Source organism: Pistacia vera, unplaced genomic scaffold (genome assembly GCF_008641045.1).
Source record: "Pistacia vera cultivar Batoury unplaced genomic scaffold, PisVer_v2 Contig71, whole genome shotgun sequence".
In the NCBI taxonomy this organism is placed as follows: Eukaryota; Viridiplantae; Streptophyta; class Magnoliopsida; order Sapindales; family Anacardiaceae; genus Pistacia; species Pistacia vera.
The window spans coordinates 680,118-698,652 of NW_022196568.1; the positions used below are offsets into that span (position 1 = coordinate 680,118).

At 34.3% G+C, this 18,535-nt stretch overlaps 2 protein-coding genes and 1 pseudogene across 3 annotated transcripts; 2 read left to right on the forward strand and 1 right to left on the reverse strand.

Annotated features, from left to right (window-relative positions):
- The first annotated feature begins 1,840 nt into the window (after positions 1-1,840).
- On the forward strand, positions 1,841-18,528 carry LOC116114444 (annotated as a pseudogene).
- LOC116114442 lies at positions 6,710-12,670 on the reverse strand. 2 transcript variants are annotated; one of them, XM_031400591.1, is made up of 11 exons: positions 12,601-12,670; positions 11,309-11,501; positions 11,115-11,200; positions 10,397-10,481; positions 10,125-10,203; positions 9,814-9,944; positions 9,578-9,664; positions 9,324-9,436; positions 8,510-8,640; positions 7,224-7,338; positions 6,710-7,025 (listed from the first exon to the last, which is right to left on the reverse strand). In XM_031400591.1, exons 1-10 carry the CDS (start codon positions 12,648-12,650, stop codon positions 7,226-7,228), a joined length of 1,068 nt encoding a protein of 355 aa, XP_031256451.1. In that variant the 5' UTR covers positions 12,651-12,670; the 3' UTR covers positions 6,710-7,025; positions 7,224-7,225. The 2 variants fall into 2 exon arrangements, with proteins under 2 accessions (XP_031256451.1, XP_031256450.1); XM_031400590.1 differs by having other exon boundaries at positions 6,710-7,121.
- LOC116114446 (2-alkenal reductase (NADP(+)-dependent)-like) lies at positions 16,827-17,586 on the forward strand. Its single transcript, XM_031400595.1, has 2 exons — positions 16,827-17,128; positions 17,276-17,586. The coding sequence occupies exons 1-2, from the start codon at positions 16,895-16,897 to the stop codon at positions 17,537-17,539; spliced, it is 498 nt and encodes a 165-aa protein (XP_031256455.1). The 5' UTR covers positions 16,827-16,894; the 3' UTR covers positions 17,540-17,586.
- Positions 18,529-18,535: the final 7 nt, after the last annotated feature.

An 18,535-nucleotide genomic window follows, 5' to 3' on the forward strand; every position in this document is an offset into this window, starting at 1 on the left:
GCTATTCTTGATGGGATTTGACCTGAAAATCTGTTGTTGGAGAGGTCAAGTCTTGAGAGAGTTTTGAGTCTTCCCCAAATTTGAACTGGGACTGAGCCAAAAAGGAGGTTCCCTGAAAGGTCTAAACTCATCAAGCTAATGCAATTCTGAATTCCCCAAGGGAACTCTCCCTTGAGCCCCATATCTGTGAGATTAATACTTAAGTATCCTGAAATCTTCTACGGCCCAGCAGCTTGTTCAGAACAATAATTTGTAATCAATATTTGTAGAAGAGTTTTGATAATCCTGGATGAATCAAGAGTTTTTTCTTGGCTCATGAATTTTTTTATATTTTTGATAGACTGTTAGGAAAATGAAAAGATGTCTTTATGAAACTTAAACAGAGTCGATTAATCTGGTTGAAGAGTCGGGGATGTACTCTTTATACAAGGGTCAGTTTCCTCAATTTGTATTCAAGTAAAACTCAATGAAACACCTGCACTATTCAGATAAAATCAAAGTCCTCTGTTTTTAATTTATTTTCTACGTTCCAGTCCTAGGTAAAATCCCAACACAACCGACCCGATCATATTTACAGAAGGAATCTGGTGTACCTTCTCTCAAGGTCCATGAAGATAAGCCCCGGTAAGGATCTTCCAATACTTTTATTTTTTAAGTCAAGTCACCCCAATGTGCAGTAGCTACTAGCGAGTAGTCCAAATCATCAATCTTGTAGTTGACAGGTGATCCAATATAGGTCCAGGAGGGGCTCATTTACCCCCTCAACATAACTCAAACAGTCCGGATAAATTAATTTCTATGATCCGAGTGTGGTATATGCTCGCATTCCTTGCATGCATCTAAGTTTGTTCACTTCTTAATTTTTCAATACTTATTGTCACCATAACCTTAGGGAATGAATTATTGAGAACTATTTTCTCTAAGTCTAGGATTCAGTTTATAAGGTTGGGTTCTTTTAACTTAATAGACGTGTTTAGGGTGAAGGACACTTGTGTGAAGCCCAAATGAAAACCATAAAGTGGACCATATTTACTTGGCTGGACTTGGTATTTGACACGAGATACATAAAATTCCTGAAGGTGTACACAATTTGACGAACATTACTTATAAGCAAATTCGTTGTCTTCTATTACTTTCCTTTGGCAACAAAGTTTTTAGAGGTTGCGGTGTCTTTGATCCGAGAATGGATGGAAGATTATCTTGAAGACATTGCTGAAGGTCTTGAAAATGTTCCTGCAGATAGCTCTTGTTGGCCCATTTAATGAAAGCAATATTGGGAAAAAATTAAGCAGTTGTAGTTGCCACATTTGTGCTGCATTATTTTTCTGATAATAGAATAATTTGTCAAGAGGATCACTTTGTGTATTTTTATCCAATTACAACAATTGCCGATTCATGTGCATAATGTAATGCACCATCTACAATTGTATTTTTATTATTTTGAAGACAACGGAGCCTCAATTTTGTCTTTCTTGATTAACTTACGCTATAATAGGAGTTAGATATGTTAAGATTTTGAACTTTCCTTGTGGCTAGAAGACAATGACCTTAATGGTAAAAGTCTTGAAAAGCCTAGAAGTTATATATAAATATCATTGTCAATGTTTTTACACAAGAAAGGATGATCATCATCACAAGAAAAGAAAAAAGTAAATCAAAACCAAAAGTTCAACTGTTTTACAATAGAATCGTCATTGCTGACTCATTTATATCAAAACAAAACAAAGACAAGATAAGCAACAATCATGCAACTGTAAAAACAACTGATCATCATGCTGCAACAACACAAACTCAAGAAAAAATTTATACATACATTTGAGTTGTGAAAATATAAACAAAAGCAAAACAAGCAATAATGGCGAGTGATGGCGAAGTTATGAACAACAAGCAAGTTATATTGAAACACTTCGTTGATGGAGCTCCAAAAGAATCTGACATGTTGGTGAAAACAAGTTCAATATCTTGAAAGTTGAATCAGGTTCAAAGGCAATTGTTGTGAAGAATCTTTACTTGTCTTGTGATTCTTACGTGGGAATCCGCCTGAAGAATTTTGAACATCATGAATTCTCTTCTTTCACACCTGGTTCTGTAAGCATTACTTAAATACCTTTAACTTTAATATCATGTTAGGCAATTTTACGATTCGAAAACTTAAAAGCTTTTTTATGAAGGGTTTTATTTAATTATTTATATTTATTATGCAAATTTTCTCATTTAAGTTGATGCATGCATAGTGTAAATGTAGCCATTAGAAGGGTTTGGAGTGGCTAAAGTTGTGGATTCAGGGTATCCAAAATTTAAGGAGGGGGACTTAGTTTGGGGAACTGTTGGATGGGAAGAGTACAGTGTGATTAAGAATCCTGAAAGCCTGTTCAAAATCCATCACACTGATGTTCCCTTGTCCTACTATACTGGAATTCTTGGTGAGTTTTTCTGTTTCCGCTCTTGATGATCTCAAGGTTTTGAGTATTTACATGCCTTCAATACATAATTTCATATAAAGAACTAAAAAAATCAATGGAATTTTTTTTTAGTGGAAGCCCCCACTCTGTCACTAAATGGGTCGGTCCTTGGCTCCTTGCTTCTAGTATATAATAATTTTTTTTTTTTTTTTGATGGTTAGGTATGCAAGGTATTACAGCTTGGGCTGGTTTCTATAAAGTCGCTTCTCCTAAGAAAGATGAAAATGTATACGTTTCAGCAGCATCAGGTGCAGTTGGTCAGCTTGTTGGGCAATTTGCAAAGTTAATGGGTTGCTACGTTGTTGGAAGTGCTGGAAGTAAAGAAAAGGTAAACCAATTATATTTCTCCAGAAAAACCTCATTCTTCTTTATACTTTTCCAAGACTTATCAGATTAATTTATTGCAGTTTAACATTTGATTCCCTGGCAATAATTCAGTTTAATCAATTCTTGTGACAATTACTTCTATAATCTGTCAAAGGCTATGTTTTTTTTTTTTTCCTGGACAATATTTGAACAAGTCAATATATCTTAAAACCTAGAAGTTTCTATTCATGCTTGTCTTTCTCATTCAAAAATTTTCACCTTTTCAAACTTGTTAAGAGCTGGTAATTTTTATTTATTTTTCTTTATCCTTCTGCCATACTTTAGGTTGAATTTTAAAGAAAAAGTTGGGATTTGATGATGCCTTCAACTATAAGGAGGAGCATGACTTAAATGCAACTTTGAAAAGGTAATTAAGTTTCATTTCTTAGATTCTCTCTTAAATTTCATCAGGACCAGAGAGGAGATGGAACTCATTAACTTATATATATATACACTCTTCCCTAGGTACTTTCCTGAGGGCATTGACCTTTACTTCGAAACTGTCGGTGGAAAGATGCTAGATGTAGTGCTTTTAAACATTAGACTTCATGGTCGAATTGTGGTGTGTGGAATGATCTCACAGTACTATCTTAGTGAGCCGGAAGGCATACACAATTTAATGAACCTTCCTTATAAGCGGATTCGTATGGAAGGACTCGCAGTCATTGATTACTTTCCTCAATATTCAGAGTTTTTGGATGTTGTGTTGGCTTTAATCCGAGAAGAGAAACTTGTTTATCTTGAAGACATAGCTGAAGCTATTGAAAGTGCTCCGGCTGCCCTCGTTGGTCTATTCAGTGGACGCAGTCTTGGAAAGCAAGTTGTTGTGGTAGCTAGGGAGTAAATACAATCTTTGTATTATACCCTCTTTCTAACTAATAATAAACCTAAGCATGAGAAAACTTACATAATAGTTTTATCACCTCACTTACCTAACGTGGTAAGACCATCCAATAAAATAAATATGTGTATTATTAATTTTTAAATCTACTGCTTATATATTTTAGAGGTTATTGATTTGATAGAATAATACTATATGTATAAACTGATATTTTCATGAGTCATGATGATGGATAAATGAAAAAGAAAATTTAACAAATATATGATAACACTTGTCATTATATTATTAATTAACCATTTTCACCACGTTAATTAAGTGGATATATAAGACTATCTCATACAAGTAATTCTCGTAATTATTGACCATATTATTGAAAGCCTTTGTGTAATAAACATTTTTAAGTTTCTAGAAGACTTCTTCATAGTTGCATCATAAATTAATTAAATAATGTTATAGTTATTTTCTCATGCAGATGTATAAATACTTTTGTTGGAAGTGAATGTTTGAAACGACGTCGTACTGAATATTAGTGGAACAGTGACGTTTTGGACAGCATGAAGACGAATCCTGACCATTGATTCAATGCCAATCCAAAGGATGAGATTAAGCCACAAGTCAACACTATAAAGGAAAGATCTTCGCAAAAACGCAACAGTTCGAAAGAGAGAGAGCCTGATTTTGTTTGTTGTTCTTGATTAGGGCTCTTGATAATTTGAGTCTGATTCTTGTATGTAATTAATATGAGGTATCTTGAGTGATTGTTGTGTAATCATTTAAGGGAAGAATGATTGTGTTCTTAGTCTAGGAATTCCAGGTTTAGAGTATTCCTAAGGTCAGGTTGCGGGTTGAATCAGAAGTGTGAGATTTGGGGTTTTTCTAGTTGTTTGTATCAAGGACTATAATTGATTGTTTTCTGTTAATTGTAGTGCAACGAACTCCCCTTTTTCTGAGTTCAACATAGATGTAGCTTGCTCAAAAAGAGCAAGTGAACCACGGTAAAACTGGTGTTGATTGTGTGTGTGTTTTACGTGATTTTGTTTGGTTGTATGTGTTCTTGGTTGATTACATAACAACTTCTTTAACAATTCTCATGCAGATGTACTAATTNGATAATTAAGTTCAAAAAGGTTTTTCCAAGATTGAAAGAGAGGGATATCAATTATCATAATAGTCAGGGTAACGAGGATTGGGAGAAAGTGGAGAAAGTCTGCGAAATTTTAAAAGTATTCAGTGGTTCAACCAAACCCATTTCAGGAAGTGATTATCCGACGTCTAATTTATTCTTGAAGGAGGTGTGTGTAGTGAAACGTATGTTGGATAGTAAAAGTGAATCTGAAGATGATTTTATTAAAGTAATGGTTAGGAAAATGAAAGAGAAGTTTGATAAGTATTGGGGGGAATGTAATGTGTTGATGTCTGTGGCTACTGTATTGGATCCTCGATTGAAAATGAGGGTTATTCAGTGGGCATTCCCTAAGATGTATTATGAGGTAAAAGCACGGGCAAATATGATGACGGTCCATGATGCATTGTATGAGTTATATAAGGAGTATGTTCAAGCTAATCAAGGTGTGACTATCGCTTGTGCTTCTGTGTCACAAGGGGATGGACATGGAGCCATTGGTGAGGTGGCTGCGGTTGAGGGAGCCAAGGCCTGGGATGATTTTAGCAGTTTTCTGGACGTGGTTGAAAATGTTGAGCCGAGTAAGTCTGAATTGGACTGTTATTTGGGAGAGGGATGTCATAAGTGTGTAGGGGATCATGACTCATTCGATGCCTTACAGTGGTGGAAGGCAAATTCAACCAAGTATCATATATTGTCTACGATGGCTCGTAAGATACTAGTCATCCTGATCATTACAGTTGCTTCAGAGTCTGCATTCAGTGTTGGGTGCAGGGTTATTGATAGCTATCGAGCTTCTTTGTCACCAGCTACAGTGGAGATGTTATTATGTGGATGTGACTGGTGTCGCACTTTGAATAGAGTGAAGAAAGGGTGCAAAGTAACTTCCATTGATTACATGTTTTGTTTAATTCAATATTTAAAATTACTTTATTCTAACCTACAGATTATTTTATCTTTTTTTCATTTTAGAAAGAGGAGGATAACTTGGAGATTCAGCTTCCTGTTCTGTCAGGTGATGGGAGTCAACAGATTGGTTGATTCACCTGTGAGTTATTGGCTGTGGCAGTAGGATTCTACAGGTCTATATTTATTAGTTTTGTGTTCAGGTTTGCATTTTCATCTTTATGGTCTATATAAAATGACAATTGTACTTAATGTGTTTCACATTAATTTGTTTGTAGGAGGAGTAGGGCTACAATGGACATACATTCAATAATCTTTTGTTGTTATATATATTTTTTGATGGATAGGGATGTCACTTGATGTATAGTTATGCTAATCCCTCATTTTGTTTGATGAAAACTTAATTAAGTCAAGTGAACTAAATAAAAAACCTTTAGTTCACTTAACTTAATTTGTGATACATACAGTATGTTGACTGATAAATTATTAATAACAGTAGCATTTCATTTAATGTTTATTTTAAGTAGGTTTAATTGTTGGGTGATGTATAAGGACATGAGAAGAAAAAAATTATAATCTGTAGAATTTAGAAGTTGTTTTGAGGATGGTGAAAAATTAAAATGAATTATGAAAATTTAACGAAAACCATCAAACATTCATACCTGCGTGCTGCCCACAGAATTTAAAAAAAAAAACTGAATATTTTGGAGTTTGCTCAATAAGCTGGCTCGAAATATGCCTAAATCCTTCACAAGCTAAGCCACAAAATATTCGGCTCGGCTCGGCTTGGCTAGATTATAAATCCTCTTTCACAAGCCGAGCTCGTTAAGCCGAAAACTCGGCTCAGCTTGAGTCGTTAACACCCCTATTAAAGCCATTCTTAACAAACGTACAGTGGCAATTAGTTTACCCTTTTTTTGTTGTTATATCTACTGGAGTCATGATTATACAGTAATAATATTTAAAAATTTGATGAAGTTTTTTTCATAAATTAAAAAAATAAATCTAACCTACAGTAAAATTACCTCCAAAACCTCTCACAAGTTTGACAAGAATCAACTATCAACAATAGATAACATATGGGAGAATTTTACAGTCTAATTTTCTCACAAGTCTCTTAATATTCCATGCCATATCATGGAAGGTTTCAACTATTAACCATTTGTTTGTAAGTTTCCTAGAGTCACCTATCATTTTCACATTAAAGAATTTAGCTGAGAGTTCCTGAATGAGCAGTGTAAATTACCCCATAACGTGGGGATGAAATCAACATCTCTGAAAGAAATGCTGTGAAACAAAATTGCTTGTGTGTTCGATATACTCCAAGCTGCAATTTTGCACAGAGAGAGCATGTCAGTCGGTAGAGAGGAGACTCAAATTCCAGCTGCCAATACATTTCATTTAACTTTCCCATGTGCTCCCCCTAGCCCCTCAGTTAGCATTAAAATTCATATTTTCAAATTCACAAAACTATCGCAAGAGAGAGACTGTAGAACAAATTCTGAAGGCAAAAACTTAAACATACTCTTAAGTCGGAAGCGAAGTCATCTGAAGGTCATCCTCTAAAATTCCATTAGATTGATCTGACTTTTGAAAGGAATCTTTCCTACTTCGTTCCAAAGATGTCGCCTCATAGATCCCTACAAAATTTATACACAATGATATGATAAATAACCCATATAAATTTAAAACATAAAAACTGAAGAAATATATATGATAACCACACATAAGTTTTCCCTCAAGTATAAACAAAATCATGTCAGATGCCAGCACCATCAAGAACGCAATTGTTCATATTACAATTACATTTTTTTTTTGGTAAAATGGGTAATGCTATGCGTACTAACGAATTTTACTAATTAGCGTACTAACTTTTGTTAAAATTACATATGGTACCCGTATTATGCGTATGGTACCCGTACTATGCTTTAGGTTAGTACGCATGGTATTATTGTGGTAAAATATTTGTTACTAAGTAATTGCATCGCTCTCACATTTTTCATATTATAAGTGAAGATTCATTTATTTACTATTCTATGTATTGATAAGAGGACAAAATTCATTGTGAAGATACAGAGATGGGAGATGGAGGACTTCTTCACAACCACTTCATCAAAGGAAAACAAAACATCCATGTCATAAGAAGGTATTTATTCACCATCTTGACCAACAATACTAGTTAGAGTAATGAGAAAGAAAAGCAGTAAGAGAATGGTAAGATTTTAGGATATGCCATTATTTCCACCTTCCACAATCAATAGTTTCCACAAAGCTGTTAAAAAGTTGCCATTTAAAATGAGTAACTTGATCATAACATCAATGAAAAACATATAGAGGCATATACAAATGCACCCTACATTAGTCAAGCCTTTTATACTACCAATCAAAGTTCATAATTGATGATCAACTTCATAAAAATATCCATTTAAATTTGAGATTTAGTAAGCCATAATTATTGATTATCAAGATGTACAACAGAAATCTTTTCCCATTTTCAGATCTAAGTAACTGAATCACCATCCTGGCCAAATAATGAATCATAAGAGTAGACCTTCCTGTTTAATTATCCATTAACTTGCGGCACATAAAGGAAAAATTATTAATTATTTTATTGACAATAAAATTAAAAAAAAAAAAAAAAAACAAAAACAAAAAAGAGTAGGTATATCCCTGTAACACTTTTTTTGCATGCCATTAAATTTGGAGTGCCAACTGTAAGCCTGCAAGTGCAGCTTGAGCACCATGCACATGCCAAGGCATAAAAGGCGAAATATTGGGAAAAATGAAGAAATTAAGATAACATGTACATACCAAAGCCCAATATTGAGGAGCAAATCATGAAGCCTAGCTGAGAGAAGTCCATTTTGTACACTATCTCCATGACAATAATGCATCCCCCAGCCACCATTAAATGCCTTGGAGACGAGAAAACCATGTGCAACCTAAAAACAGTAAAGGTTGTCTCAATCACTAAGAAAAACCCCATGAATATCCTATGATCACCGATCACAAGCACCTCCTAACTAAGAGTTTAAAAGTTGAAACTAAAAGCAGAAGCACCAATCTAAAAGATTTGAATCATGAATACATATCCCCCAAAAACTTTCATGATTCTTTAACTGAACATACATGAAAAGGGAAACAAAAAGATGCAAGAAACATAAGAAACTAATGCTAAGGAAGTCTGGTGTACTTAATAGGACTTATGTGTACTGCAAAAGACTCCTATATTACCAAGGTGGAGTCACATAATTATCACTCTTGCGCAATGAAATCCATGCTAAACCATACCATCATATAAATGTTAGCAATTGCTTTATTATAATGGAAGCTGAGGCAGCATAATATCCAATTTTAACCATTTTTTCATTGAAAAGTTTAGAGGCGACCATTGGTGTTTATCAGTGAACAAGCTGTACATGTAGCTGATTTTAACTGAAAACAAAGAACTGTTTCATTTGCACGGGCATGTATCATATAAGATAAAGTTTGACAAAGTGCAACTGCCTCTCATCTCAGATCACACCATAGCCAGCGAGGAAATTAAAACATGCAGTTGTGATTGCCAGTCATCATTAAGTTGCAAATGCCAGAGAAGATCTTTAGGGATAATCTTATAAGATACCTCTCCTCTGCAATACTGTCAACATAGAATATCAGGATAACCCCAAAGAGGGTAGCGCTCAGAAAAGCCCATGCAGAAAATGGCAACTCTACGCTGCTACTGGATGCTGACCCCTGAATTGCTCCAATGAAAACAGAAGTAAAAAGCAAATGTCCATTAAACCAGAGTCCGAGAAAGGTTAACAAACTTACATCCCTGAAACTTGTGTGTTTACTGAAATTACAGTTAGGATTGATTTGCATAACAATACTTACTATGATCAAGTCCCACATGGCCACAGGAAACAGAAAACATGTTGCAGCAGCTATAGTTATAGCATGAAGTCGCCTCTTGAGTTGATTCTGGAGCAGAAAATGGAACAATCAGATAATGCAACAGTAAATGAGTACGTCTGTGCACTTAGAAAAGAGAGAGAGAGGAAAAACTCAGAACTGATTTTTGTGCTCATAAATAATGCACAAGATAAAAACAAATAAAAAAATATATAAACCTTGAGTGAAACACGCCGTGCAAGCACCCTTCTCAATCCTGACAAGATTCCAGCAAAGATGGGAACTGCCATTTCTTTCATACCCAATACTTGTTCAGTCGGAACCTCTGTATCAAGGCTATCCTTGAATGGTATATTTAGGTTAAGTTTATCATAATAAACTTGAATAAGCCAACTATTCACACTTAATAAACTGAGAGAATTGAAGAGAAAGAGAAAGATTCAGAAGATAATAAAAGAAAAAAATAGACTCTATCAGCTCAATAAAATAGTCACCAAAAAAAAAAAAAAAAAAGTGTATGTGAGGATATAAAGTGGAGAAAAGGTTGCCATGGCCCAGCCTTGAGATAATAAGTAGTAAGATGCCAACATTGCAATAAGCCCACCAACCTGTTAACGGATGAGGAAGCATCAATATGATTAAGGAAGAAAAAAATATCTAAATATCAGTTCAATCACCCAAATGGTAATAAATTATTACAGTGATAGATTTCATGTTAATTTACACTACTACACTTTAAGTTCAAACTTGAACACCATATGCAACATACATGCATAGAACAAATGTCTTTCAGAGAACTACCTTTTTCCAGACATGGACTCTCCGTCCATATAATACTCCAGATAATACTCCAAGAACAGCACCAGAATACTCTCCCAATATAGCTCTAGAGACCAGAAAAAAAGGTCAAGACAAGAAATAATACATAATTCGCCTAATTAAAGCAAGAGAAAGGACCAGATGAACATTTTTGAGTTAAGTGATAGATGAATAAAGTCAACAAACAGATTCTTGAAAAAGAGGACAAATTGTGCAAACAACAGTTTCAAAAAGACGCCTCAGGTAATAACTCGACGTAGTGATGACCAAAGATAATTTTTTACTGCGAATTACAAAATTGTATGAAGTATCACTAAAGAGAGAAAATTGTACTCAGTCATCTTCAGACTCGAGAGAGTACATATAATTGACTTTTGGATCACCAAATATTTAGTACATCCACATTGTTCCAATGTTATGCAGTTTAATTTACATAAGATTTATACCAAGATATTATAGGATTCTCAAAATTGATCTAAGTCATGATACATTTGTCATTTGTTGCAGCATGTTCTCAACACTGAGTTGGCCAAGGCCACCGATACCAAAAATATAAGCACTGATCAAAACCTTAATTTAAATAACCAATTAAACACATTTCACCATATTTATTCCTTAAACGAGAGAGCATGCTAGTTAATACAGGCACTTGAAAGCTAAAGAGCTAGTTGCAATATACCTTAAGCAACAGAAAACCTACCTAACTGGTCCACATGCTTTGAGACCCTTTCCCCACAAAATGAAGTACAAAGCTGTTATGCCACCATTAATTACAGAAGGCACTACCTGAAAAGAAAAAAAACTGACAAATTTTACAAAAGAATATACAAGTCCACATCCTTTAGCATTAAACTGTCTCTTAAAATTCTACATAACTTCCAATAAATAAATAACCTGTGTATTTGAGAGTGGTCTTCCCTTCCAAGGCTTTTGCAACATCAAAAATAGGATGGATGAAGGCACCAGACAGCAGAAGATAAAAAGTGTTACTGACGCTCCCGTTTGAGACAAATAGCGATACATGGAGTAAACTGACCATATCCTCAAGAAGTTTCCGATAACATGGATTATTTGTAATGGTGTATGCCTAAAGGACCACAAGCACATCAGTAAACCACTAGCAGTTTCTAAGAACAAACATAGCCAACAACACTGAATGCACAAATTCAACAGAACAATAAACTAAAATTTTGTCATTACCATTCTCCCAATCAACAATTCTAACTAATTCAACATTTTAAAAGATAATTCCCCTTATTAGCACTTCTATATCAACTCAAAACTAAAATCATCTCAGTCAAACACCAAAACTAAGTTCATTTGGAAAAAGAGCTCAGTACACGTGCTGCACTGAAAGCTTGGTATTCATGCCCTTAGACTTCTATTCCCAGACGAGACTCATAATATGTAGTATGATCACCAACAGCACGAGTACTGGACAGAAGAGGCAGTACTGAAACTTTTTTCAAGCAGTAGTTGAAATGTCAACTATCTGCAAACAATTTTCACTTTTTACTAACGCATAAATCAAACAACACTACTCAGCTAACTCGAATTCCGAGTGAGGCCCCAGGTTGAACTTAACAATCTTTGAGAAGTAAAAGACTTGTGGCTTTTAGCCAGCTAATTCGAATTCCGAATGCCTAATCACTCAACTAACGCCTCAGAGTTTTATTTGTACGCACAATCTCACCAAATCAGAAAAACAGCATTACAATTTTCACTCAACTGAGGCCTATATAGCAAAATTTCAAAATTCTATTTCCGATTCCATTCCCATATTTACTTAATAAGTTACTAACTGCAAGCTAAGTAAATAACAATCTGAGATTTTAACATTTTTGCTATATTTATCTTTTTTTCTTTTTCGCATCAGCCTAATTAAACAACTTTGCTAACAAAAACCTTTCTGTAGGGTACTTTTGTTCTCAGTTACGCCCTGTTTGTTTTCCAAGACAATGCAGGAAAATAAAAGAAAGTTAAATTAGGATTTTGATAGTGCATGCTATTTGACTAACGTCTACAAAGTCAGCTGAACCTAAAAACAACCATATCAGCTGAACCTAAAAACAACCATAACTATTACATTCAAAATTTTCTTAAGTGCATTAGGGTTTTCCAAAAACGCAGGCAATGAAGAACAAAACGACAAGAAAAATGAAAAATTTGAGATTCGATGTTATTACCTGAAATGAGGAGATCCTCGATCTTCAGATAGTGGCTTTGGCGACATCATTTTTAATTTATTTTTGTTAAAATAAATGACGAGATTTATATGTAAATGAAGACGACAATGTAAATAAGGAGATTAATTAGCGAATTAAAGATTTACATTTATTAATGCTGATAATAAATAAGTTGCTTCAGTGATAAACCAGCCGAGTTGAATCTCTCAAGGCAGAGAAAGAAACGCAGAGAGTTGTTTCAATTTGGGTTTGCTCGCTGAAAAAAGAAAAGCCCAATATCCTCATTGTTGGGCTCACCCAGGCCCAATTTATATGACCATTTTTGTTTTTTTTGTTTTGTTTTGTTTTTTTTTTTTTTTGGTTTCATAACATAAGGTTTTTTATTTTCATTTTTTGTTTCATTTAAAGGATAATTTTTTATTTTAATATTTTTCATTTCATGGAGATTTTTTCTTTAATATTTGAAAATAATGAATGTCACACCATATATATTAACATTGGAATATGTAAAACTTATAATAATGGACAAACTATAAGATGAAAATTAAAAAAATAATAATTTAATATTTATCATAATATTATAACAACATGCAATATAGTATAGAATATAATTTTTTTGTATTATGAGAATACAAAACTAATAAAATATTTTCAATACCACTTGAGTTGTTGACAACAAAATGATCGTTTAATAACACATAATAGCATTATATATTTAATAAGTATTGCATCTAATATTATATAACAAACAAATAAATAGGTTCAATTTCTTAGGATTATATAAATAGGTAGTGATAATTGGATTTAAGGTTTAGGTGGAGTGAGATAAGGATGAGGAAAAGAGAAATAAAAATGATTTGAAATTTAATTTGCAGAAAAGAAGTAGAAAGGGTCCTTGTGCATGTTAAGTGAAGAAACAGACGGTTAATTTGTTAAATGAGGACAAATAGTGGATGATAAAACCCATCTCTTAATAAACGTTTTGATTCCTTTGTCTGTTTTGTTTAGTGGGCCTTATTTAATTTTAATGCAAACTGGGTCAACCAGGCAACACTCTCCTTGTCCACTTGGGCTTGTCTTAGGCTTGTTTGACATGAAATTTAAATACGATATAATCTTTTGTTTTTGAAGGCCGAATGACTTCTTCCCATCTAAAGTTTACCCTAAAGCTATTTCATACCCAAAAAGTTTTAAAATGACAATTACCTACCAACTATTAAGATCTATTAGACAGTTTCCCATCCTACCGTTAAGATCTGTAAGTAAAATCTATTTAAAGAAGGATAGGATGGTAATTTTTCATGCAGCCGAAAATGGCCGGAAGAAATGGTGGTCGGTGGTAGGGAAAATAGTAAGAAAAAAACCCAAACAATCAACAAAGAATCTGGTTGGACCTATACTAGCTCCAAACCTGCCACCATAACTGGAAAAAAAAAAATTTGGCTTTCTCTCAACTCACTCTTCAATACCGACCGATTGCGCTAAATCTAGCCAAAACCGATGGAATCCATCACCCCAAGCCCGTTTACACAACCCTCTTGCCTCATTGATCCTTTTTTTGGCCAAATTTGTCCCTTTTCGCGAATCTTCACAATCGTATGCGCCCTTGTCTTTGGTCGATCTAGTTGAAATCTGGCATTGTTGGACTTCCCCGACCCTTCCACTAGCTTCCCTAACCTCCATTGACCAAACCCCCCAAAGATTCCAAGCCTCTCCTTCCACTGTTGGCCAACAATTGCAAAGTTAAGGTTTTGTTGTACTAAGCCAAATTCCGATGACAAATGGCAACCAAATTTCAACCAAACACCACCATTCGAACCACTAACCTTCACTCTACAAAACCCCACCAACCATGACGCTTGGTAATCCGCCAGTCGAGACTCACGTCCTATCGCCACGGCTGGGTTAATTTTGTTCACCAATTTGATGATTTTTGAGAAAGCCATTTTTTTTTTCAATGATGGTTCTAGTGGCAGGTTTGGAGCTGGTGGAGGTCCAGTCGGATTCTTTGTTGATTGATTCGGTTTTTTTCTTGATATTTTCCCTACCGCCAGCCACCATTTCTTCCAGCCATTTTTGGCTGCATGGAAAATTACAATCCTATCCTTCTTTAAAAATATTTTACTTATAGATCTTAACAGTAGGGTGGAAAACTATCTAATAGATCTTAACGGTTGATGGGTAATTTTCGTTTTAAAACTTTTTGGGTATGCAATTATCTTTAGGGCCCGATTGGATGAGGTTAATATTATATAACTGGGGTAATGTTTTTTAAATTGAGCAGATGATAGTATTTGGTTGATTTGTAAAAAAATATTCTCGGAATCTTTTATGACAAACAATGGCATTTTGGGGGGAGATTGTCGAGAATATTATTACCTTGCGGGGGCGGGGGGCTGTTATTAAAACTTACCCAAGGTAATCCAATTTTGTGTCCCATATTGCCCCTAAATAGTTGAGCATTTAGTCCAAATTAGCCTTTTATTTGTTAAGATTTACAAAACACTCAATTCACTTATGTAGACCCTTTTGTCCTCACTTTTTAAATTTTCCAAACGACATTGCACTTGTTATTGTCATTATTTATAAAAATGTCATTATACCTAGAACTGGCCACCACCACCAGTCGCCATCGACCGCTACCGAAGGCTGTCAAAAGTCGCCATAATGGCATAACTACCTTAACACAAGAAAGGGGTTTATTTTTATTTATTTTTTGTTACAAATACAAAATAGAAGTGGATTCACTGACTTCTCCAAGGTCATTGAGCCCTTAGTGGCTTCGTTCCTACCCAGAGTTATCTGGTTTGTTGCAGTTAAGCATTCAATTACTTTGCAATAATTCAGCTTAACTAATGCTTTTGACACTCTATAATACTTAAGGTTGAAAATTTGAAGAACAAGGTCGGATTTGATGACGCTTTCAACTACAAAGAGGAGCAAGACTTGGATGCAGCTTTGAAAAGGTAATTTTAACTTAAAATTTTATTTATCGGGATTTGTTTCCCAATTTAAATAAAATTTTAAGTTAAAAGATCACGTACCATTTATTTTTTACTTACACATTGGTAGTATTATCTATAGTTTGTAATTTTTAATTTGTTTCATACTCACCCATTTATAGTATTTGGAAATTAATCAAAGTTGCTAAGATATTATCCGCTTTAGATTTTTGTTCTCAGGATTTTGCTTTTGGGATTCAACCCCAAACACGTTTTTACAGTTTAAAAACTCATATAATATCTAACAAACATTTTACTCTTCTATCCAAGTGCTATGAAATATCACACATGATATCTACTTAATTTGGTCTGGACTGTTATATATGTATTCTTGCATATACTAATGTATTTCACCGTAATTTTTATCTTTTATTTTTTCTAATTAAAATAGGAAAATAAATCAAAACTTGAAGTATCAATCTTCCAAATGTAATATAGTTAAAATGGGATGGCCTGGTAGTGGTGCCCTTTAATTGGGCCTTAAACATGGGCTTGTAATCAGCTTTGTCGAAAGCCCACACTAAGTTTTAGAATAAATAGACTAATGAAGTTTGGTTTAAATTAATTATAAAAATAAATTTAATAAATAATACAGAGAAAATGACAATAATATCCTTTGGGAATAAACATTACAATAAAAAATAATATTAGAAGCTGGAAATTAGTTAAAACTATAGTAAGATTGTTATCAATAATATTCTTATCCTTTCAAAACCCAAAATAAAAATGAATTTAATCAATAAAATGATAAAGATTAGTTAGAATTTGACTGGTATAATAAAAGACAATAATATTAACCTATGACATTGTTATGGCGGCTTATTATTATAATGAAATAACAAATCCCTTTTCTAGTCATTATCATTTATCAACCACCCACTTTCTCTAATGGCAGATTCCCATATGTAATTTTACCCAAACAATTCTTATAAAAATCAATATTAAAGCACAATAATATAATATATATTTTAATTATATGGTGACGCTTTCATTCAATATGGGGTCCTGGACAATTTCCTTAGTTGCAGAGGGTTGAACCGGCTCTGTTTTCCACAAGCCAGGATGGTTATCATCAAATAGGAAAAGTAAACAAAAACCCATAAATTCGTCAGTGCTGACTCGAATGACATGAATTTAAACAAGAATACAAAACGAAAACGACACAAAAAAATATATCATGCAATTATAAATACGCAATCAATACACAGAGGGACAAAAACAAAAAAAAAAAAAAAAACATTACAGATTTGAGTAGTGAAAAATTAAAGCAAAGCAAAGAAAAACAAGCAATAATGGCAGGTGGAGGAGAAGTGATTGACAACAAGCAAGTGATATTGAAGCAACTCGTCAATGGAGCTCCGAAAGAATCTGACATGGCGGTGAATACAAGTTCTATATCTTTGAAAGTAGAGGAAGGCTCAAATGGTCTTGTTGTGAAGAATCTTTACTTGTCTGTTGAACCTTATGTGAAAATCCGCATGAAGAAGTTTGAACATCCTGATTTCTCTTCCTTCACGCCTGGCTCTGTAAGCGTTACTTTAGTTCTGATATCATGTTAAGTAATTACAGGATTCGAAAACTTAAAAAGACATTTGATGAAGGGTTTTCTTTTGTTTTGTTTACTTTGTGTACATGAAAGCTCTCTAATTTAAGTTGATGGCGTAAAAATGTAGGCAATGGATGGGTTTGGAGTGGCAAAAGTTGTGGATTCAGGGCGTCCGGAATTTCAGAAAGGGGATCTAGTTTGGGGAATAGTTGGATGGGAAGAATACAGTGTGATTAAGAATCCTGAAAGCTTCTTCAAAATCCATCATGCTGATGTTCCTTTGTCCTACTATACTGGAATTCTTGATGAGTTTTTCCCTCTGTTGATGATCTCAGGATTTTCTATTTGGAATAACTTGACAATTAAAGGGGAAACAAGTAATATGAATTGATAGCAAATTGTTTGTTCTTTTTATTTCGTTTTGTGCATAGGTATGCCTGGAATGACTGCTTGGGTTGGTCTCCATAAAGTAGCTGCTCCTAAGAAAGGAGAATATGTCTACATTTCAGGAGCATCAGGCGCTGTTGGTCAGCTTGTTGGGCAATTTGCAAAGTTATTGGGCTGCTACGTTGTTGGCAGTGCCGGAAGTAAAGAAAAGGTGAGCCGATTTCTCCTGAAATACCTCATTGTTACATGTCACATTGCTTGTGAATATGCCTGAGATTCAGTTTATAATGCTGTAGTCCCTGTTATCCCTAATTAATCTTTTCTCTTACAAGTACTTTTAGGTTGAAATTTTGAAGAACAAGTTGGGATTTGATGATGCTTTCAACTATAAGGAGGAGAAAGACTTGGATGCAGCTTTGAAAAGGTAAGTTTCAGGAACATAGGAGATAGAAGCAGGGGCCATTGCCCCCACAAACTGAAAAAATTGTAACAAGAAGGAAAATAACCAGAAACTTCCAATTTTTTTTTTCCAGGTGCTTTCCTGAAGGCATTGACGTTTACTTCGAAAACGTGGGGGGAAAAATGCTCGATGCAGTGCTTCTAAACATGAGACTTAATGGTCGAATCGCGGTGTGTGGAATGAGCGCAGAGCACAATCTTGAAGAGCCTGAAGGTGTACAGAATTTGAGGATAATTATTCATAAGCGGATTCGTATGCAAGGATTTGTAGTCTTCGATTATTTTCCTCAATACTCAGAGTTTTTAGATGATGTGCTGCCTAAGATCCGAGAAGGGAAGATCGTTTATCTTGAACACATTACTGAAGGTCTTGAAAATGCTCCTGCTGCTCTTGCAGGTTCGGAAAATGTTTGGAAACAAGTAGTTTTAGTTTCCAGGGAGTGAAATAATTCAAGCCTTCTTTTAATTGTATTTTTTTTCCACTCTGTGTATTACATCCCATTTCTAGTAATAATAATAATAATCTCATTGAGAATGTTCT